The following is a 21,293-nucleotide window of genomic DNA, read 5'->3' as shown; positions in this document are numbered from 1 at the left end:
TGTCAGACTGAGTGCACGTATGCGTGTGTGAGTGTGTGCAGATGTGTGACAGCCCCTTCCTCTTCACTCCTACCCTCTTCAAAAATCCTTCACAAGTCAGCAGCCCTCTTAGCAGTATCTTTTCCACTGTTGGAAGAAAGGGAATGTTCTTGTGTTTTCCCCACAATTGTTTTGGTGGAAAGTGCTTGGGTCAAGGGTGTCACTATCCTGTGACCCTGGGCCAGTCTTTTTCTTTTCTTGGTCTTCTATGTCATCATCCGAAGGGACTGGATTAGTCCCTTTAAGGGCCTCTTCACCTCCATCTCTCCCTGAAGTGGTTCCTCATTCCTGAGAAACGACTGCGCCGAGCGCCTGAAAACTCCGAGGAGCGAGGAGACCTGACCCGGCAGGCTCGGAGCCAGAGCGGGCGAGTGGGCGGGGCGGGGGCGGGCCGGCCGAGGGCGGGGCCGGGGGCGGGGACCCGCTGGGGCCAGGGCCGGGGCCGCGGCCGGGGCTCGGGCCGGGGGCGGGGAGCAGCTGGCGGCTGGCGGGGGCGGGGGCGCGCTTCGGGGCTCGGTGCTGGCCCAGCCCCGGGAGGGGCCCAGCTGACTCCGCCCCCGGCCAGGAAGTGACTCAAAAAACTGTTTGTGATGTGGGGAAGAGAGGTCCCCGTTGGGTGAGGAATCGGAAAGGCCCGCCCCGACTCGGGCCCCCCGCCCTTCTTCCCCGGGCCGGGGGCGCGGGCGAAGCTGGGGCCGGCGGGCACCGAGCGGCGCCGGCGGGACCGAGGCCGCAGCGGGCGGCGAGGCGGGTAGGCGCGCTCTCCCCCGCGCCCGGGCGGCGGGAGCCAGAGGGCGCAGCGCCGAGCGCAGGCGGGGGGCGGCAGCCGCCAGCGGCTGTGGGCGGGGCCCGGCTCGGCCCCTCGGCCCAGCGTGGGGCGCGTGGCGCGACCGAGGGGGGCAGCAGGCGGAGGGGAGGGGTGGGAGTGGCCAGAACCGTGGAAATGGCCGACGAGGGTCCCCAGAGGAGAACCCAGTTCAAGCCCCGGTGAGGATTCATCTCTAAGAGGCCGTCTTGGACCCGGAGGTTGCAGAGACCCGGAGGAGAGGGACTCTTTGTCGTCACCTGTCCACTCCTTCTGGCCTCCAGACCCAGCTGGATCCTCCTCCCCGTTCCTGCTCAGGGCTGTGGTCGTCATTTTCCCAAGGCCACACGGCCATCCCAGATAGACAGCCTTGTTTATCCGTGACTTCGTCTCCGGGGAGAAGCCCCCCGTGTCCAGATAATCTGACATTCCCTCCCTATTCCAACTGGACTGAAGTGGTGGTTACCTCCTGGGTTGTTTACAGGTTTGATAACTAGGTGCGACCTGTTGCTAGCTGGTTAGGCCAGGAGACCAAGATTTGCGCTGAGGGGACATCAAGACTCTGAGCTGCTTTCCCTCTTCCCAGGGTCGGGCGGCCAAGCAGCCATGCCTACCTGGGGGGCCGGCTCCCCGTCCCCTGACCGCTTTGCGGTGTCTGCGGAGGCCGAGGACAAGGTGCGGGAGCAGCTGCCCCGCGTGGAGCGCATCTTCAGGGTGGGGATGAGCGTCCTTCCGAAGGACTGTCCTGAGAACCCTCACATCTGGCTGCAGCTGGAGGGCCCCAAAGAGAACGCCAGCAGAGCCAAGGTGAATGCTTCTCCTTGACCCTTCCGGGGAAACGATGACTCCCTCCCCCGAGGAGGCAGGAGAGAGGAGGGGCTGGGGAGGATCTTCACTTCTTGCTTGTCTCACTGGCCCTGAGCTTTGACGAACTTGCACATTCTCTGTCCAGAGTTTTGGTTTCATTTCTGCTGTAATGACCCAGGTTCTGCCAGGGTTTGGAAAGAAGTGATTCAGGTCAAATCACTTTGTACTCTTGGGGAGGATAGAGATAATCTGGTTGGGCAAGCAGGCCCCACCAAGGAATTCACTGTGTGGTGGAAGCCCACACTGCTTCCTCTAGAGTTAGTCAGGGCTTCCAGTAAGGCACCACCACTGAATACTATCCTTGTAGTCGTAGTTTCAGTTTCCTTATCTTTAAAGTATGAATAATAACAGTATCCACCTCACTGAATTTACTGTGAACGCGATAAAGCATGTAAGGCATAATGCATGAGCTCTGTAAAAGTTAGTGTTGATGATCCTTACGATGGAAATATGCAACATACGTACACACACATAAATGTTTAGAAGAGACAGCCTTTTAACCAATTACTTATAACAATATCTTAAGTTGAGTCGAGTTCTAAATGGAAATTCAGCCACAGGTTGTCAACTGAAAAGGGAAAGAAGTGAGTTTCTCCATCCTCTTTTAATCCCCACCTTTTTCAGGATCTATAGGGCTCCATTTCTCTGCCCAGGCATCCTGGAGCTCAGGAGACAGCAGTGGGCCGGAAGAGGCTATGGGACCACTTAAGATTCCAGCAATCTCCTTTTTCTTCCTACCTGCCTTCCCTCCCTTTTCCCCCAGGAGTATCTGAAGGGTCTCTGTAGCCCGGAGCTACAGAATGAAATCCACTACCCACCCAAACTGCACTGCATCTTTCTGGGAGCCCAGGGCTTCTTCCTTGATTGCCTGACTTGGAGCACATCTGCCCACTTGGTGCCTGGAGTGCCCGGCTCGCTGATGGTCAGTGGACTGACTGAGGCCTTCGTCATGGTCCAGAGTCGAGTGGAGGAGCTGGTGGAGCGGCTGAGCTGGGACTTTCGTCTGGGGCCATCCCCTGGAGCCTCTCAGTGTGCTGGAGTGCTGAGAGAGTTCTCTGCCCTGCTGCAGGCCCGGGGGGATGCCCACACAGAGGCCCTGCTGCAGCTGCCCCAGGCCATCCAGGAGGAGCTGCTGAGCCTGGTGCAGGAGGCATCCCGGGGGCAGGGGCCCCAAGCATTCCTGTCCTGGGGGTGGGGGGGCCCAGGTCCGCTGGGCGCTCAGCAGCAGGGAGTCAGGACTCCCCTGGGTGACAGTGGAGTGTCTCTGGACACGGGACCTACAGGGTGGCAAGAGTCAAGGGGAGAGAGACATGCTGTGGAGAAGGATGGGACAAAGCAGGGTGGTGCCAGGGAGATGGATTTGGGGTGGAAGGAGTGGCCCGGGGAAGAGGCCTGGGAGAGACAAGTGGCCTTCAGGCCACAGTCGGGAGGAGGAGAGGCCGGGCAGGCAGGGCCTCCGAAAGGGAAGGCCCTGGGGAAGGAGGGAGTGCCCCAGGAAAGAGGAAGGCTCGGGGTCCAGGGCCAGCCTCCTGCTACCCAGGGCCCCTATCAGAGGGCATCTCAGCTCCGGGGAGCCTCCCTCCTCCAGCGGCTCCATAATGGGGAAGCCTCACCTCCAAGAGTGCCCAGCCCCCCACCCGCGCCTGAACCCCCGTGGCACTGTGGAGACCGAGGGGACAGGGGAGACCGAGCAGACAAGCAGCTGGTTGTGGCTCGAGGCCGGGGGTCTCCATGGAAACGAGGCACCCGGGGGGGCAACTTGGTGACTGGCACACAGCGTTTCCAGGAGGCTCTCCAAGATCCTTTCACCCTGTGCCTCGCTAATGTGCCGGGCAAGCCAGACCTCCGCCATATCGTCATCGATGGCAGCAATGTGGCCATGGTGTGAGTACCTGGTGGGGCTGAGGGTCCCAGGGAGGGGATGAGGTAGAGGTGGGCAGTTGTGTTCACCCTGGGGACGTGTGCCAAGCAGAGGGCAATGCAGCCAGGCTGCCAGGTCTCCACTCGAGGGCCCTTGAGTGCTGACCCCTTCCCACTGCAGGCACGGCCTCCAGCACTACTTCTCCAGCCGGGGCATTGCCATTGCCGTGCAGTACTTCTGGGACCGAGGCCACCGGGACATAACTGTCTTTGTGCCTCAGTGGCGTTTCAGTAAGGACTCCAAGGTCAGAGGTGAGTTGGGCCTGGTCTCTTGTGTCTGGGGATGGGCCCCGAGTTCACCTCGGGGATAACCCCATTGTGCTGCTCTGTTTCTCTAGAGGGTCACTTCCTGCACAAGCTGTATTCCCTCAGCCTGCTCTCGCTCACACCCTCCCGGGTCTTAGATGGCAAGAGGATCTCCTCCTATGATGACAGGTACTTGCTTCTCTCTTGTCCACAGACTTGACATTCAGGGAGCCTGGTGGGAGACTGAGGGGGAGACAGAAGCTCTGGCCCCTTCACAGTAAGACTTGAGTCGTGGGAAAAGGGCCGCTTCTCCGTGTGCCCCTACGACTGGGGAGGTGAAGCTGCCCTGCAGACAGGATGAGATGGAGGGTGAACAACTCTGTTTCATCCTTCACTTTTTTACTGATCAAACTAAAGGATGCTTCGTATTTATATTAATAGTGCCTTACCATCTAGAAAACACTGTTTTAATGGAAACATGGGAAAGCTGGTGGTACGAATAGCTAGCTGACAAATGCCTCTTACAACCTAGATGTCCAAACACATAGAGAAATTCTCCAACCTTCTGGGAAAACCAGAGTAAATGATCCAAATAATGATAAATAAAGCATGGATTCCATGCATAATACGGCTGTACAAAACATGGTATTTAAAAAAAGATAAGTGAAAGATCAATGGTCTTAGAATTTGAAGGTCTTGAGCCTCAAGTTGCATAGTTATTGTAGATTCTCTTAGTGGATTAACCTCTTTGTCTTAAGTTCCTCTTCCATTCATTCATCCTCCTTGTGAATGTCAAAAGAAGCTAAGGTATGTGCTTGCCTCACTCAAGGTGCTCTGCTGGAAGACAGTGATATTCTTTAGTTTTTCAGGGACTCAATCAAGTGTGGCAGGGCGTCTTATCTCCATTGTACAGAAATGGAGACAGACAGAGGGTCGGAGTAGTTAGTTCTCTTGGCAAAGGCTATGACGTGGCAAAGGAAAAACGAGAACTTAAAGCTGCTAGATGGTTTAATTGAAGAACACAAGACACATTTCCTCCCTGGTGTACAGAGTGTGGGAGACAGGTGGATCTTATTATTTTTCAATAGGCTTTTTTCCCTCCCTTTGGCTGCATTGGATCTTTGTTGTGTCATGTGGGGTCTTAGTTCCCCCAACCAGGGACTGAACCCTCATTCCCTGCATTAGATGGTGTATTCTTAACCACCGGACCGCCAGGGACATCCCATGGGTGGATTTTAAAAGCTAACTAACCCATTTGAAAAAATTACAGTGATAAGTTCTTTATTCTCCAGGATTCTGAATTTTAAATTAAAAAAGAGTTCCCAAGCTGTACTGATTATATATTTTGTTTTTTCAAATACTTAGCTTTTACTCCCTAACATGTAAATGGTATTCTACAAAAAAGACAATTCATGTTCTCCCAATGCAGTTCTGTTTTAGGCCTAGATTTTACAGGTTATCCGAAATACAGAACCTTCTTTACATGCCATATTGACACAATTAAAACTGAAGGTTGTCACTTGTAATAAATTTTGAAGGCACGTGTCTGCACAGTTGTGTAGGTCCTGACAGGCAGAGGCACAATATAAATTTTGTATTTTGCCTAGTTACAGTGGCATGTAGCACAGACCTACTGAATACTGGGGAACAACATACGATCTCATGTGGTAATAGTACAGTTATCCTTAATTTGAAAATACCTTTTGTGTATTATATGGTACCCTATATATTTATAATGTCATCTCTTTGTTTCCCAGATAGAAGCTCAGAAGCAGACATCTGTCATACTGAATGCTGGTTAATGGTCCCCTCTATACCACACTAGGGCTTCCCTGGTGGTCAGACAGTAAAGAACCGCCTGAAGTGCAGGAGACCCGAGTTCCATTCCTGGGTCAGGAAGATCCCCTGGAGAAGAGAATGGCTACCCACTCTAGTATTCTTGATGGGAGAATCCCATTGACAGAGGAGTGTGGTGGGCTACAGTCCATGGGGTCACAAAGAGTTGGACACGACTAAACGACCAAGGCTATACCACACTGATTTTCAGATACTGACTGCCTGTGGGGTCCTAGGTGTCTGGGCTGCCGAAGGAGGCAGGAATCAGGGAAGACTGCATTCATGACTTCAAAAAGCCCAAAGAAACTATAAATCAAACACTACAGAACTGAGAGGAAAGGGATCTCCCTTCTGGCTGGGGTCTTGTGGGAAAGGAAGGATTTGAGAGTTTTTGTTGATTGACAAGGATATCGGATGCACTGGATCTCTTGGTTTCTAAACCTGTTAAAGACTTATCTCATGAGTTCTACCCCACTCCTGTGGAATCAGAATTATTAAAATGGGGCCCAGGCATCTTTTTTTTTTGATGTTCCCCTTGTGATCCTCTCATCAGTGAGGTCTGGTTTCCTTCCAGATGGAGGGAATAAAGGGAAGAGTTTGAGAAACATGAAAGTCAGACAGTGCAGGGCATGTTTGAAGAACAAGGTGAAATCTGGTCATTGGTTTTTGGCAGGAGCTATGAGTGCATTAGGGAGGATGGGGAGAGATAAGGCAGTAAGAGTGGCTTGGAGCCAGTTGCTAGGCCTTAGCTGCCAAGCCTGGGATGTGGAAACATCTGGTAGATAAAGGGCAAGTTTGGAAGACTTGTGTAGGGGAAGAGCATGTTCTATCAGGGGAGGAGAGGCTGGAGGGTGGTAAATGGCTGGGGGCAGGAGACCCCCTTATCAGGAGGCTATGCAGTGGTACCTCAGTTGCATTGTCCAAGTAGTGCAGGTAGTAATGGCAGGACTGGAAATGAAGGAAGCAGAGTGGAAGGCCTCAGGGGAGGCACATGAGGGATCTGTCACTGATTCAAGGGGCAGCGGGGAAGAAGCCAGAGCCAGAGCCAGGTCTTTCTGTCTCATTCTGACAAGACACAAAGTGTTGTGGAGGGTTGTGGTGACTGGAGGGGTTGCTCTTGGGAGACCATGAAAGGGTTCATCTTTGTTTCCTTTCTAACCCATGGCGCCTGTATCCAGTCAGTCATCTGGTGGCTGGTTCAAGGTGAGGGGCCAGATCTCCATCACTGGAAGTGCGTCACGGGAGTCGATAACACGCTCTGGGGTTGGGACCTTGGAGAATCCCAATATGGCTGCTGTGGTTTTCGAGACAGGTTCATGGTGAAGCTGGCTGAAGAGACCGACGGGATCATTGTCTCCAACGACCAGTTCCGGGACCTGGCAGAGGAGTCTGAGAAGTGGATGGCAATCATCAGAGAGCGGTGAGGGAGCCCTCCCCTGAGAACAGGGCACAGACTCAGACTTTTCTCTAAAGCCAGCTCTGCCCTGCCACCGGGTGAGGACTCTGGGAAGGGGCTGACACTGCTTTGAAGGATGGTAGCCGGCAGCTTCTGATGGTGTTGGTCTTCGTTGTCTGGGCGGTGGGCAAGGGGCCCTCTGTGACCACACATTCTCTGTGCCCATCCAGCCTGCTGCCTTTCACCTTTGTGGGAAACCTCTTCATGGTGCCGGATGACCCCCTGGGGCGAAATGGCCCCACCCTGGATGAGTTTCTGAAGAAACCGGTCAGGTAATGCCCTGCATGCTCCTAGGCAGCCCTGCTCTTGCTCTGCAGGGGCCTAGCAGGCCTGGAGAGTCCGGTGAAAAATGACTCAATCCAGGCCAGCTTTATCCTATAGTAGTTCAGGTTGCCTGGGCTTTGGCCCAAGGAATCCTGACGCAGGCCCTTCTGGCTGGGAAGGAAGCTCCTGCTTCCTGTTTCCCCTCATCAGTGTGTTGGACGGAGTTATTTGGTAAATGGTTGCTTTTACTCCTAGCTGGTTGCGTCGAGTACGCCCTCTGCTGGACAGAAAGTAATTATTAGACTAAAGCTAGATTCGCCATCCGGTTCCAAAGGAACCAGCCATCTTCCCTTCAGAAGTGGGTTGATACTGCCACTCGGTGGTCAGTTTCTAGAACGTCAGGCTCACTCTAGGATGCTTACCAGCTCATTCTGTTCTCTCTGCTTCTTCCCAGGGCACCGGGGTCTTCTAAGCCTCAGCATTCTGCCAGGGGCGTCACAGAGCACAGTAATCAGCAGCCGGGGAGAAAAGAAGAGGAAAAAGGCAATGGTGGCATCCGGAAGACGCGGGAGACAGAGCGGCTTCGGCGCCAACTGCTGGAGGTGTTTTGGGGCCAGGATCACAAGGTGGACTTCATCCTGCAGCGTGAGCCGTACTGCCGGGACATCAACCAGCTCTCTGAGGCCCTGCTTAGTCTCAACTTTTGAGCCTCACCTGGCTGAGTGGCTGCCCCCCCGCTCAGCTCCAGTCTCACCCAGTTCAGCTCATCCTGTGAGGTTCCCTCTGCTGCTCACACCCCGCCCCAGTCTCCCCCTGAGTTGGTGCTTTGTGTCAGGGAAGTTCTGAGGAAGAGCATTCATATGTGAGGAATGCTCTGGTGTGGAGCACTTTGGGGACAGGTCCATGACGTGACCTGATCTCATCTTGAGTCAGGACCTCGACCAGCTCTCAGGAGGTTCTTCTCAGCCTTAACTTCTCAACCTTGCCTTACGCAGGGTTTCTGTAGGGAGTGGGGGCTGCTGCAAGGGGTGGGTTCCGGAGATTGGGACTGCCTCCTCCATGCCGAACTGGGGGTGGAGGCTAGGGTAGGTGGGAGGGGAATGGAGAACAGGTGGCCGGGAAGCTAAACCTTTCCTCCTCGTGGCTGCTGCTCTGAAGGCCAGAGGACAGGGATGCTTCCCAGGCCTGGCTGGGTTCCTGGGCACACCAAAGGGAATGCTGGCCCCTGGAAAGGCTAGTGTTCTGGGGTCTGGGTCACAGTGGGGCAGCAGCGAGCTGGTGGAGAAGGCAGAGGGAGGCTTGGCTTCTGGTCTCAGCTGTGCCTGCCTGTCACCTTGACCGATCTTGGTCTTTACTTCTGCCTACAAGATGGGGGTAAAAATGCGTTGGGAGGAGAGATGAGAACGTGGAGGAAAACCCTTTGGACGAAAGGTACTTGGACCAAGTCTCAGGTGTGTCTGTCTGTGGTTGCACAGGCTTCTTAACCAGAACCTCACTTTCAGAGAGCTGAGGGTCCTCTGTCCCCAGGGCCTGTGCCCTGGATTTTAACACTGCACCCTCAGTATAATGTGCCCTGTAATGGCTGCGTCCCTTTTGGGCAACCCTCCCCCCCAATCCACATTTACAGAACAGGTGATTAGGGTGACTGCATTACCAGTAAACTCTCAGGGTTTGTTCCTCTCAACGGCAGCTCTCCTGTTGCATCCAGGTGTTTGTTTACAGATGAACGAATGTTTCGGATAGTCCCAGTCTCTGGTTAACGCACTTGCTCGAGCGCTGAGCAGTCACCAAACCGATGAAGCCATGTTCTGTGAGGACAGCGATCGTGTGACCCGACCCCAGCATTTTCTCTACAGGACAGATATGTCGCATAAAGTGAATCCCACTTCTGCTCTGTGTGTGCGTGTGTGCAGATGGGAAGGGTCTACAGAGGTTGTACCTAGAGGAACTAATCTGGAAAATGACAATGGAAGGATCAGTCGGACCAACTGCTGTCACCTCAGGACTTTCTTTGTCCACCTTGGTTCCTACATGTCATTGTCCTGTATCTGCTTGAAGTCCTCCGGTGCCAGGGAATCTACGACCTCCGAGGCAGCACATTCATCCATAGACAGTACCAGTCAGTCCTTCCTTCAGTGCAGCCCTAAACATGCTTCTGTTACTTCTACCGTTGAGGCCAGTCGTTCCCTCAGGAACAGTACAGAGCCAGGCAACTTCCTAGAGTCCAAGACCGGATAAAGAAGTAGGACAGGTGCCTCTGGGTTCAGAGCTGTCTGAGCCCTGCAGCAAGTCCCTGGACAAGGCCCTCTTTTTAGGCTCTGACTTCTGCTGCCTGAGTGATACAGGGAGTTGAAATCACCTGAGATCCTCATACCAGCAACTAGCATGTGGAGGTGAATGATGGAGGAGGCCCTTGGGTCCCAGTGTTGCCACCCTTCCCCATGGCTGAGGCGCACACTGAGCAGGGCTGGGGGCAGTCGTATTGGGGAGAGACTAGCTAGGGTGGTGACAATGATTGAAAGACAACCCACAGTCCCCTCAGAAGAAAAGAAACTGGTTAACATGGTCTGAATTGGGAGCTAGGGGAATTACTTCTAGTTAAACTGTGGCAGAAGTCAGGGTTGATAGAGGGAGATGGTCCTCGATGAATACTTGGGACTTTTTTTCCCCCCAAATGTTCAAGTTTGTAGTTTTTGATAGGTTCCTTGTACCTTTCACTTTCAATGCTGGTGGATGTGCAGTGGGCTTGAGGTAACATCTGCCCTTTTGTGCTAGGGACTCTGGTTGACTGAAGTGGCCTGAGATGAGAAGCAGGTCCTTAGCTACCGACAGTCCTAAGCTTTGCACAGCTTTGTCCTGCTGCAGCTTGATGAACAGGCCAGTGTGTGATTGTTTATCAATTCACTGCTGTCCAGTGACAGGCCAGAGGCTGTCCTAGACTCTGGCCTTGTTTCTTCCTCTGCTGGTACCCTAATAGCATTGTGTGAACAAGTTAAGTATGCAGGGAGACCACACCGCCCACTGGAAATGGATCACTGTTCCTCCTGTCTTCTCGCCTCTACCTTTGCTATAACCTTGTGCCTCAAATCTGTTGCCAGCTCTTTTGGCAGTCAAGGGACCAAGAAGGGAGATGTTGCCCATTACCATTTTCAAAACTCCACGTAAAGGAAAGGGTCATCTCGGAGGACACTCCTTGAAATAAATTTCAGGAGAATCTAGAACAAAGAGATGAGCTGAAGCTAGTCAATTAATTTGTCTTTATTGCCTAAACTGCAAAACATTCTCTGAATACCAAGAAGGAGAAATGGGGCAGGAACAGGACACACAAGGAGACCAAACAGATATATATCTATGAGGAGTTGAAGGTCCCAACCTGATGCAACTGTAACCCTGAAATAGCGGAAATCTCTATAAGATGGGGCAATGGGACAGTGAGCAAGAAAGAGGGCTTAAGGACTAGATGGTTTTCAGTCTCTAGAGGAGAACCCGAGCTTATGCAGTCTCTCACCAGCAAGCCCCTGCTGAGGAACAGGCCTCAGGCCCTGCCTTGAGCTTCCCCATTTAGGCTATGACTTCCTTCAAGGCAGCCCCCAGCTCTGGGAAAGAATACTGGTAGCCAGCAGCCAGTGTCCGCCGTGGAACCACCTTCTGGCCCTCCAGCAGCATGACGGCACGTTCTTGTCCAAAGACAGCTTGTACCACGGCACTGGGGAGAGGGATGAAGGCTGGGCGGCCCAAGGCTGTGCCCAAGGCCCGGGCAAACTCAGCATTGGTAGTGGAGGAGGCAGGAGCCACTCCATTCAGGATCCCCTGCACATGGCTTGTTTCAAGGGCATGGGCCAGGATTCCCGCAAGGTCTCTGATGTGAATCCAGGGGAAGAACTGGTGACCTGAGCCAATGGGGCCCCCCAGGCCCAGGCGGAAAGGCAACAGCATATGACCAATGGCACCGCCTCCACGACCCAGCACAACCCCTAGAGCAGGCAAGAAGGATGATACAGGGAGGCCCCTCGACCTCCAGGCACCCCCACTGTTCCTCTCCGTTTTCCCTTCATCACTCTTTACTTATACTGACTGTGGCAGGTGAGGGCTGTGGCTCTCTTTGGGCTGTCCTGTCCTCCCACCTGCAGGTCAGCCAGAAGTGGTGGCATCTCCTGTGAGCTCAGCTTCCCTTATCCCCACCCTCTCCTGGCCCAGAGAAGATACCAACCCTGTCTGATACCCAGACCCCTTGTTCTCACCGGAGCGCACCACCACTTGGCGTGTAGAATCTCCAGGAAGCCTGGCTGCAGCTTCCCATTTGGTTACGAGGTTGGAAAAAAAGTCGAAATCCCCTCCTGGGCTGTCCTCGTCGTACTCTGCAGTCAGGCTGGGCTGATAGTAAGCTGCCGGAGGAATAGCACTGGTTTGCCCTGGGTGTCCTTTGTCTCATCTGGCCCGGTGCAGTCAAGGCTCCCCTTACCTCACCCTCCTTGGTACCTTGGGAATCTCTCCATGGATAGTCAGAGCCATGGATATTTTCCCCTACAACTTCTCCATGAGCTGACCTGTTCCTGCCTTGGAGTCATTCTTATCTTTCATTAGAGGGCTAAGCTGAGACTGCTAGTGTGCAGAAGCTAAGAACAGACTTTGGTGCCAGGCTGCCTGAGTTTTAATCTCAGCTCCAAAATTACTTGTCACTTTAGGCAAATTACATAACCTCTCTGTGCACAACTTTTACATCTTTAAGAATAATACCTATCACATAGGTTTCTTGTGAGGATTATATGGAATATGTGGAAAGCACTTAGAATAGTGACTAGTGTATATGTACGTATAGTGTATATGTGTGTGTATGTGTAGGTATGTATATCTACACTGGTGGCTCAGTGGTAAAGAATCTGTCTGTAATGCAAGAGACGTGGGTTCAATCCCTGGATCGGGAAGATGCCCTGGAGAAGGCACTGGCCACTCCAGTATTCTTGCCTGGAGAATCCCATGGATAGAGGAACCTGGCAGGCTACAGTATGTGGGGTTACAAAGAGTGGGACACAACTAAGCGACTAAATGTGTGTGTGTGTGTGTGTGTGTGTAAAATTTGGTCCCAAAGGCAGGGTACAGTCTGTGGGGTTACAAAGAGTGGGACACAACTAAGCGACTAAATATGTGTGTGTGTGTGTGTAAAATTTGGTCCCAAAGGCAAAATACAAAAACTGACAATTCTGTTCCTAAAGCTCTATGCTATGAGAAATAAGGGGCCTGGGAGTAGGTGGGGCTTTCTCAGGCACTGGGAGCAGTGCCACTCCTCTCACTTTCTCTGAGGTCCCCATTTCTCAGTGAAAGTACACAAAAGTCAGGAGAAATATGCGTGGAATGAGGCCCTAGGTAGTTCCTGTGCCTGGAAAAGACCAGCACTCTGGAGCCTGAGCTACCCCTCACTGTACTCCCTCCTTCCCCTGGCTAGTCTAAAGGCTGGTGACATGGGGGGCATACCTACACCTGTGACTAAGACCCAGGCCTGGGGAGGTTGTGGGGCCTTGGCTATGGCTCTAGCCAGCGTTTGGGTGGTCTCCAGGCGGCTGCTGAGAACTTCTTTTTGAAAGGCTGCATTCCACCTGCAGGAGAAACATGCGTGCATGCATGCTCAGTCATAGGAGAAACACGGGGGGGAATAAAATACCACTAAATACATGCACATACCCTTCCTTCCCTCTTTCCCTGGAGCCCATCTATATTCACGCCTAGTAAAGCCCTCATCGCGGCTTAGAGAAACGGTCCACCTCTCCTGTAGAGGGAAAAGGCACAGGCACTTGGGGGCATCCTGAATGGGGAGTAAGCTCCACTGACTGGGAAGAAGGGCAAGTGAGTGTGGAGGAGAGGGTGAAGGAACGAGTAGTTCGGAATATGGGTTGAGTTCTCCATCTGCCAGCCCCAATCTCCACAGCTCACAGGTTCCCATCAGAATCGGCCCTCTGCTCTGAAGAATGTCGGCTTCAGGGCCCGGCTGACCTGCGGAGAGGGTTGAGGATGTTCTCTCCCGCCAGGTTGACTGCAGCATCGCAGCGGGGCAACCCCGACGTCGTGAGATCATCCTGTGGGAGAAAGCACACAGGGGCCTCGGAGGCCTCGCTCAGCGCTACCGAACTAACCCTTCTTGTCAAGCCTCCAGAATATGGACATACCCACGTGATCCGATCTGGCCCTGGCTTTCGGGAGATCAACGTCACTTCGTGGCCCCTGGCCTTCAGCAGCTGGGTTAGGGCTGTCCCAATGAAGCCCGTCCCGCCACCTGATCAGAAAATACGAGGTGTTTATCCGCCCGGGGGGGCCTTCCGTCCTCGCATGTGGCCCCCTTCTCTGGTGCCCTTGCATCTGACTTCAGCCTTCTCCCCTCCTTTCTGCCCCCTCCCCGCGATGCGCGCAGGGTGAAACACAGGGTTTAGGGAGATTCGGTCCCTAGCGCTTGGAGGCAAAGGCCAGGTAGCCTGTGCACGAGACGGTACCCTTTCTCAGAAACATCCTAAGCCCTCAATTTCTGGCTGTATCTTCTTTTTATAAACCTGCCCCCTCCCGCCCCCACCCCTTTCCGGCCCTCCCTCACCCACAAGAACTCGCATCCCGACCACGACCTAACGCGCCTGCGCAAGGTTTAGAGCGTGCCTTTTCCAGGACGCCGCTATAGCCTTTTGCGCATGCGTTTTTCCGGGACGCGCGCTCCAGCTGTGGGGCGGGCCGGATTGAGGCTGGGCGTGGCCCTGCCTGGCGACCCGGAAGAATTCGTAGAGAAGGCGGTATTTTTCATTGCAAGGCGTGGCTGGGACCAGACTAGGAGGCTGGGCCGGGGAGTAGACTGAGGGGACAAGGGAAAGAGGAGAGGAGGCGGAGGAGGGAAGATTTTAGCGTAGAAAAAAGCCTTTGACCTAAAGCCCGAAGCTACTCAAATCGCCGAATTCTGGATGTCTATTCTGTTAGATGGATCAGTAGTCCAAGAGAATCTGTCCAGCGGTACAATGGATTTCTTTCTGCTCAGCCTATTATTTTACCTTTTCTTCTGCCTATTCCAGCTCCTTGCTGTCGGCATTTAAACGTCCTCAAGTTCTCTTCTACTTAAAATAATCCTTCTCCAGCACTGTTCTTCCTCTGCTAATGTCTTTATAATCAGACTTCTTTCAACAGTGGGGTCCGTTTTCTACTTCGCAGCCTCTCTCGCCAACATCACCAATTTCCAATGTGTCACCAAAACTAATGCCTAGTTTTCGTTTTTCTTGACCTCTGCATCGCTGGACACTTGTTGACTCGTCCCTCCCTTTAGAAATGCTTGTTTCTCAGCCTCAACAAAAGTCTCACTCTCGTTTGGGTCTTTTGCTTATCTTTATTCAGTTTCTGTTGCTTGCTCTACCTCCAGGTCTTAAAATGTTGATATTCCTCGAAGCTGGGTCCTAGGAGCTTCATCTCTTCCCATTTTGCACTTTCTCCCAGGTGTGTATCTCGGGGAACTCGGTTGCCAATTTTTAAAAATAAGACTTCCCAAATCACCTGTGACCCATAGGAGAGCCTGAGAGCTACTGAATTGTATAAAAACTTCCCATTAGATATCTCTTCTTGGATATCTAAAACTCTGTTGACTTTCAGTTCAGTTCAGTTCAGTCCCTCAATTCAATTCAGTCGCTCAGTCGTGTCCAACTCTTTGCGACCCCATGAACCGCAGCACACTAGGCCTCCCTGTCCACCACCAACTCCCGGAGTCCACCTAAACCCATGTCCATTGAGTGGTGATGCCATTCAACCATCTCATCCTCTGTCGTCCCCTTCTCCTCCTGCCCACAATCTTTCCCAGCACTGGGGTCTTTTCCAGTGAGTCAGCTCTTCGCATGAGGTGGCCAGAGTATTGGAGTTTCAGCTTCAACCTCAGTCCTTCCAATGAACACCCAGAACGGATCTCCTTTAGGATGGACTGGTTGGATCTCCTTGCAGTCCAAGGGACTCTCAAGTCTTCTCCAACACCACAATTCAAAAGCATCAATTCTTCCGCGCTGGTCTTTATAGTCCAACTCACATCCATACATGACTACTGGTGAAACCATAGCCTTGACTAGATGGACCTTTAAGTTAACCTTAAATTAAATAAGGAGGGTGACAATATACAGCCTTGACTTACTCCTTTTCCTATTTGGAACCAGTCTGTTGTTCCATGTTCAGTTCTAACTGTTGCTTCCTGACCTCCATACAGATTTCTCAAGAAGCAGGTCAGGTGGTCTGGTATTCCCATTTCATGAAGAGTTTTCCACAGTTTGTTGTGATCCACATAGTCAAAGGCTTTGGCATAGTCAGTAAAGCAGAAATAGATATTTTTCTGGAACTCTCTTGGTTCTTCGATGATCCATCGGATGTTGGCAATTTGATCTCTGGTTCCTTTGCCTTTTGTAAAACCAGCTTGAACATCTGGAAGTTCATGGTTCAGGTATTGCTGAAGGCTGGCTTGGAGCATTACTTTACTAGCGTGTGAGATGAATGCATTTGTGCGGTAGTTTGAGCATTCTTTGGCATTGCCTTTCTTTGGGATTGGAATGAAAACTGACCTTTTCCAGTCCTGTGGCCACTGCTGAGTTTTCCAAATTTGCTGGCATATTGAGTGCAGCACTTTCACAGCATCATCTTTCAGGATTTGAAATAGCTCAACTGGAATTCCATCACCTCCACTAGCTTTGTTCGTAGTGATGCTTTCTAAGGCCCACTTGACTTCACATTCTAGGATGTCTGGCTCTAGATGAGTGATCACACCATCGTGATTATCTGGGTTGTGAAGATCTTTTTTGTACAGTTCTTCTGTGTATTCTTGCCACCTCTTCTTAATACTTCTGCTTCTGTTAGGTCCATACCACTTGTGTCCTTTATTGAGCTCGTCTTTGCATGAAATGTTCCCTTGGTATCTAATTTTCTTAAAGAGATCTGTTGACTTTACTTACTAAATATCTTCTAGATCCATCTATTTCTATCTGTGCCACCATTACTCACCTTCAAGTTATTAATATTATCCTCTTTGATCTATTTTCTGTGATAGTTTCTTTAATAGATCTCTGTTTTTGCCTGTTTTTTTCCTCTCCAAACTGTTCCACACACTGAAAAGCTGAATGAGTTTTTAAAAATATGTGGGAGGAACACTGTGCAGCATAAATTCCAGTTACGGAGTTCCTGAATGTTCTGGATAGACTTGAACTCATCTTCACGTTAATGCGTTGTTGAGTTAGCTAGAAAATAAATCTCTAGAGACAAAACAAAGTGTGTTTTGGGACTGAGGCTACCTTGTGGGTTGCCAGACTATCTTTGTAACCCAAAGGCTTGGTTGCCAGACAGTGCCTGGGAAGAGGCAAGGGTGAGGAGCTGTGGGGAGAAGCGGAGGAGTGTTTGCTAAATCAGGTACCTTTAGACCACAGATTCAGGAGGGTGGAGGGCCATCAATAGCCTCATGGAGGTGAGGTGGGAATCTCTTCTAGAGCTTTGTGCCCCTTGTAAGAGGGGATATACATACAGAGTGGGACAGCACTCTGATCCTAGCCACCACTTCTCCCCTGGGAGGCTGATGGAGAGCAGGCTTTTAATGCCTTAAAGATGTTTTTGTTTGGGGTTCTGGGGATTGGTGGGTCAGCTTCTCCTTCTTCTTCAGCCTCTGCTTTGACAACTGATATAGTTAGATTAAACGGTTCGCAGATCTCACAGTCTGTCTGACACACTGGCAGTTAAAACGTTCACATGTGAGCCAGATAACAAGACATGAGAAATTTCCATCTGCACATCTGGGTGGAAGGGCAAGTGCAGCTGGTGCCCTTCAGGAAGACAAGGGTCCCTCCTGAGTCTGTTGTAATCATAAGGACTTCATTCATTAAAATGGAACTGTTTCCCTCACAGTTGCTTCCTGAGACAGCAAAAGGAGCTGAGCACAGTCCCTCTGGGTGGTCAGGCCATCACTGTGGGGCAGGACAGGAAGCCAGGACTCAGGGAGGTATCCTTCCTTTAGCAGGGGCTGAGGCAGGACAGGATGGGATGTTTGCTGGTGGCTCTGCACCTTCCCTGTGCAAGCTCTAACTGCGTGAATGCCCTCTTCATTTTGTTTGGGCAACTTCTCTCAGACTCTGGGATGTGACTTGTTAAATTCTATTCACGTCACCCCTTTTTTTTAATTTAATCTGCGCTTTCTCTCAAGCTCTTGGATATGACTTGCTAAATGCTGTTCACACCATCATTTCGTGTAGTTTCTGATTAAAATATGATAGAACCAATCAACGAAAATCCTTACATTGAGACCCAACAGATAAAGGACCATAGAACCCCTCTCGTCTCCCTTTTTAACACAGTCTCAGACCCCAGAGTTTGTGGTGATAGAAACAGTGTCCTCTGAGCCTTACCCTCTGTGCAGATGCCAACTCTTCTCCCAGGGCCATACCTCCTCTTCTCTTCCCTCCATGAAGATATCTAGATGCCACCCTCTCCAGCCAGACCACTATCCAGACATCCTTTCCCAGTGGGGCCTTACTCTGGAGTTGATACTTTCTCCCCTCTGGCATCAGCCCCATGTCTTTCTGCTCTTGCTCTGGATCTACCATGAAGACCAAGTGCCCTTGAGATCTGTCTTTTTCTTTCCAGATGCTCCTATGTGTTTGAGTACTGGAGTGTGTGTGTGTGTGTGTGTGTGTGTGTGTGTGTGTGTGTGTGTTTGAGGGATTGACCTTTGGTCAGGCTGAAGGGAAATGTTTAGCATGAGTAGCTCTTGTTGCACCACCAGAGGTCTCAGTAGCCCAGAAATTCCACTTCCTAGCCATTCAAAGGAAGGGCTATGGTGTGATCTGAGCACAGGTTGGAAAAGAATTTCCAGACACGAGGAAGAATGAGAAATGAATAGAGTTTATTAGAGTGAGAGAGGACATTTGAAGAGCGCACCGGGTCAAGGGAGAACTGAGCCTTTTAAGGGTTAATAGCAAATTTTTATAGCCTCGAAACAGAAAATTCCTGCTGAATTGGTGGCATTAGGTCATTGGTTAGGGTGTTATAGGGTGGATATTTTTATCTACTGTGGAGTCAGGGAGCTGGCTGGTTAAGATTAGGGGCAACTCATGCTAAGGGGCTTGGTCAGTTCTGGAAATGACCTTGGTATAGATCTCCACATCTGTGACCTTGGTACAGGGCTCCACAGGCTACAGGCTGCAGATTGTTTCCAGGGTTTTGGCTCTGGGCTGTGAAACGGCCATCAGGAGACTTTTCCTGGTTTTGTTTCTCCCTGACTGATAGTACAGCAAATAGACAAAGGCAGGAAAAGCCAAGCCAGGTGAGAGATATGGTCCTCCTAGCTCATTGCTGGATCGTGAATCTTTTTATTTCTTTGGTATTTTACTAAAATTTGCTGATGAAGCACAGGCTGAAATCACAATTGCCATGAGAAATATCAATAACCTCAGATATGCAGATGACACCACCCTTATGCAGAAAGCAAAGAAGAACTAAAGAACCTCTTGATGAAAGTGAAAGAGGAGAGTGAAAAAGTTGGCCTAAAGCTTAACATTCAGAAAACTAAGATCATGGCATCCAGTCCCGTCACTTCATGGCAAATAGATGGGGAAACAATGGAAACAGTGACAGACTTTATTTTGGGCAACTCCAAAATCACTGCAGAAGATGACTGCAACCATGAAATTAAAAGATGCTTGCTCCTTGGAAGGAAAGTTATGACCAACCTAGACAGCATATTAAAAAGCAGAGATATTACTTTGCCGACAAAGGTCTGTCTAGTCAAAGCTATGGTTTTTCCAGGATGTGAGAGTTGGACTATAAGGAAAGTTGAGCGCCGAAGAATTGATGCTTTTGAACTGTGGTGTTGGAGAAGACTCTTAAGAGTCCTTTGGACTGCAAGGAGAGCCAACCAGTCCATCCTAAAGGAAATCAGTCCTGGATGTTCATTGGAAGGGCTGATGCTGAAGCTGAAACTCCAATACTTTGGCCACCTGATACGAAGAACTGACTCATTTGAAAAGACCCTGATGCTGGGAAAGATTGAAGGCAGGAAAAGGGGCCGACAGAGGATGAGATGGTTGGATGGCATCACCGACTCGATGGACATGAGTTTGAGTAAGCTCTGGGAATTGGTGATGGACAAGGAAGCCTGGCGTGCTGCAGTCCACGGGGTCACAGAGTGGGATACTACTCAGTGACTGAACTGAACTGTTACATCATAGTGCCTAGCACACGTCATTCACCCATAAACATTATGTTTATAATAAGAATAGTACTTTCAGCTTTATTCAGTCTAAGTGCTTGGCACCACATAAGCAAAAGAAAGTGGAAATACATTCTATTTAATTATTATTATTGAGTAAAGCACTTAAAGCTTGACCACCGTTGTTGTTGTTCAGTCCCCCAGTCATGTCTGACTCTTTGCGACCCCATGGATTTCAGCACACCAGGCCTCTCTGTCCCTCACCATCTTCCAGAGTTTGCCCAAGTTCGTGTCAATTGCATTGGTGATGCCATCCAGCCATCTCATCCTCTGATGCCCCCTTCGTTTTCTGCTCTCAATCTTTGGAAGCATCAGGGACTTTTCCAGTGAGTCAGCTGTTCGTATAAGACGACCAAAATACTTAAGTTTCAGCTTCAGCATCAGTCCTTGCCAGGGGAATATTCAGGGTTGATTTCCCTTAAGATTGACTGGTTTGATCTCCTTCCTGGCCAATGGACTCTGAGGCGTCTTCTCCAGCACCACAGTTCCTTCCTGGGTCCTACTGCCCGCCATGGTCCTAAATAATCTTTGGGGCTGCTGCTGCTGTTGCTAAGTCGCTTCAGTCGTGTCCGACTCTGTGTGACCCCATAGACAGCAGCCCACCAGGCTCCCCCGTCCAGTCCCTGGGATTCTCCAGGCAAGAACAGTGGAGTGGGTTGCCATTTCCTTCCCCAGTGCATGAAAGTGAAAAGCGAAAGGGAAGTCGCTCAGTCGTGTCCGAGTCTTAGCGACCCCATGGACTGCAGCCCACCAGGCTCCTCCGCCCATGGGATTTTCCAGGCAAGAGTACTGGAGTGGGGTGCCATTGCCTTCTCCGATCTTCGGGGCGATGGTCCTTAATTCTGGGCATCCCAAACCCGAGCTAAAACCCACCCCCAGCGGCCTGGCAGCCCCGCCCCTGCAGCCAGAGCCGCGCCTGCGCGCTGCCCGGCGGGTGTTCCGCGAGTTCAGCTCCCGGCCGCCGAGCGCGCGCCTGAGCCCAGCCTGCCCGCTCGCTGTGTGCTTGGTCGCGTGCCAAGCTCTCGCAGGGCACCGCGGCCTCTTTCTCTCCCTCCGCCACTCTAGTTCGCACACCCCGGCAGGCAGCCCACTTTCTGTATTTAAAGGAGCTACAGCATTCACGCCTCCCTCCGCAGGCGGCCTTTCATTGGTGTCCGTGCCAGAGGTGCCCGGCCGCCCAGGAACATGGCGAAGTGGGAGCAAGTTCTGAGCCTCGAGCCGCAGCAAGAGCTCAAATCCTGGGGAAACGCCCCGCCTCCCCGCCCGGGCTGCGGGGTGGGTCACGAATTAAGAACGGAGGTTTGAAACCCTCTGTGGCAAATGAACAGCATAAGAGGGCTTATCTGATTTACCGGGACAAAATTCCAGAGTAAAGGACATGGACAGGCATATGAGTGTAGTGGCCCTGTGAGTGAGGAAGGCGTAGATGATCTTGAAGTGAAAACTTACCAAATGTCTATGGTAGGAAATAACATTCTTATGTAATTCTCAAAATCACACTTGCTTGTAATGTCTGCTGATTGTGTGACACAATATAGTCTTAGAAGTTACTTTAGAAGACAAATCATTGCCAGATGAATAAAACTTTATGTATTCATTGGCCTGCTAGAACTATT

At 51.4% G+C, this 21,293-nt stretch overlaps 2 protein-coding genes across 2 annotated transcripts; one reads left to right on the top strand and one right to left on the bottom strand.

Moving 5' to 3' along the window:
* Positions 1–732: 732 nt before the first annotated feature.
* Positions 733–10,221, top strand: KHNYN (KH and NYN domain containing). Its single transcript, XM_052646282.1, has 8 exons — positions 733–790; positions 1,431–1,651; positions 2,475–3,595; positions 3,753–3,883; positions 3,970–4,066; positions 7,026–7,133; positions 7,340–7,441; positions 7,888–10,221. The coding sequence occupies exons 2-8, from the start codon at positions 1,451–1,453 to the stop codon at positions 8,138–8,140; spliced, it is 2,013 nt and encodes a 670-aa protein (XP_052502242.1). The 5' UTR covers positions 733–790; positions 1,431–1,450; the 3' UTR covers positions 8,141–10,221.
* Positions 10,222–10,680: 459 nt separating this feature from the next.
* On the bottom strand, positions 10,681–14,089 carry SDR39U1 (short chain dehydrogenase/reductase family 39U member 1). Its single transcript, XM_052646808.1, has 6 exons — positions 14,014–14,089; positions 13,595–13,701; positions 13,422–13,504; positions 12,906–13,027; positions 11,675–11,818; positions 10,681–11,407 (listed from the first exon to the last, which is right to left on the bottom strand). The coding sequence occupies exons 1-6, from the start codon at positions 14,027–14,029 to the stop codon at positions 10,995–10,997; spliced, it is 885 nt and encodes a 294-aa protein (XP_052502768.1). The 5' UTR covers positions 14,030–14,089; the 3' UTR covers positions 10,681–10,994.
* Between the last annotated feature and the right edge of the window lie 7,204 nt (positions 14,090–21,293).

This window comes from Budorcas taxicolor, chromosome 10, assembly GCF_023091745.1.
Source record: "Budorcas taxicolor isolate Tak-1 chromosome 10, Takin1.1, whole genome shotgun sequence".
NCBI classification, from domain to species: Eukaryota; Metazoa; Chordata; class Mammalia; order Artiodactyla; family Bovidae; genus Budorcas; species Budorcas taxicolor.
The sequence above is the reverse complement of the archived record's forward strand: the minus strand, read 5'-3'. Positions and strand labels throughout refer to the sequence as shown.

What these genes read in the sequence shown, in the direction of transcription:
- KHNYN (XM_052646282.1), top strand. Translation starts at nt 1,451, where the DNA reads ATGCCTACCTGGGGGGCCGGCTCCCCGTCCCCTGACCGCTTTGCGGTG. An exon ending in GGCAGCAATGTGGCCATGGT is followed by an intron (nt 3,596 to 3,752) that starts GTGAGTACCTGG and finishes TTCCCACTGCAG; the next exon opens with GCACGGCCTCCAGCACTACT. An exon ending in ATGGCAATCATCAGAGAGCG is followed by an intron (nt 7,134 to 7,339) that starts GTGAGGGAGCCC and finishes GTGCCCATCCAG; the next exon opens with CCTGCTGCCTTTCACCTTTG.
- SDR39U1 (XM_052646808.1), bottom strand. An exon ending in GGCCAGATCGGATCACGTGG is followed by an intron (nt 13,505 to 13,594) that starts GTATGTCCATAT and finishes TTTCTCCCACAG; the next exon opens with GATGATCTCACGACGTCGGG. An exon ending in GGTCTTAGTCACAGGTGTAG is followed by an intron (nt 11,819 to 12,905) that starts GTATGCCCCCCA and finishes TTCCTCCGGCAG; the next exon opens with CTTACTATCAGCCCAGCCTG.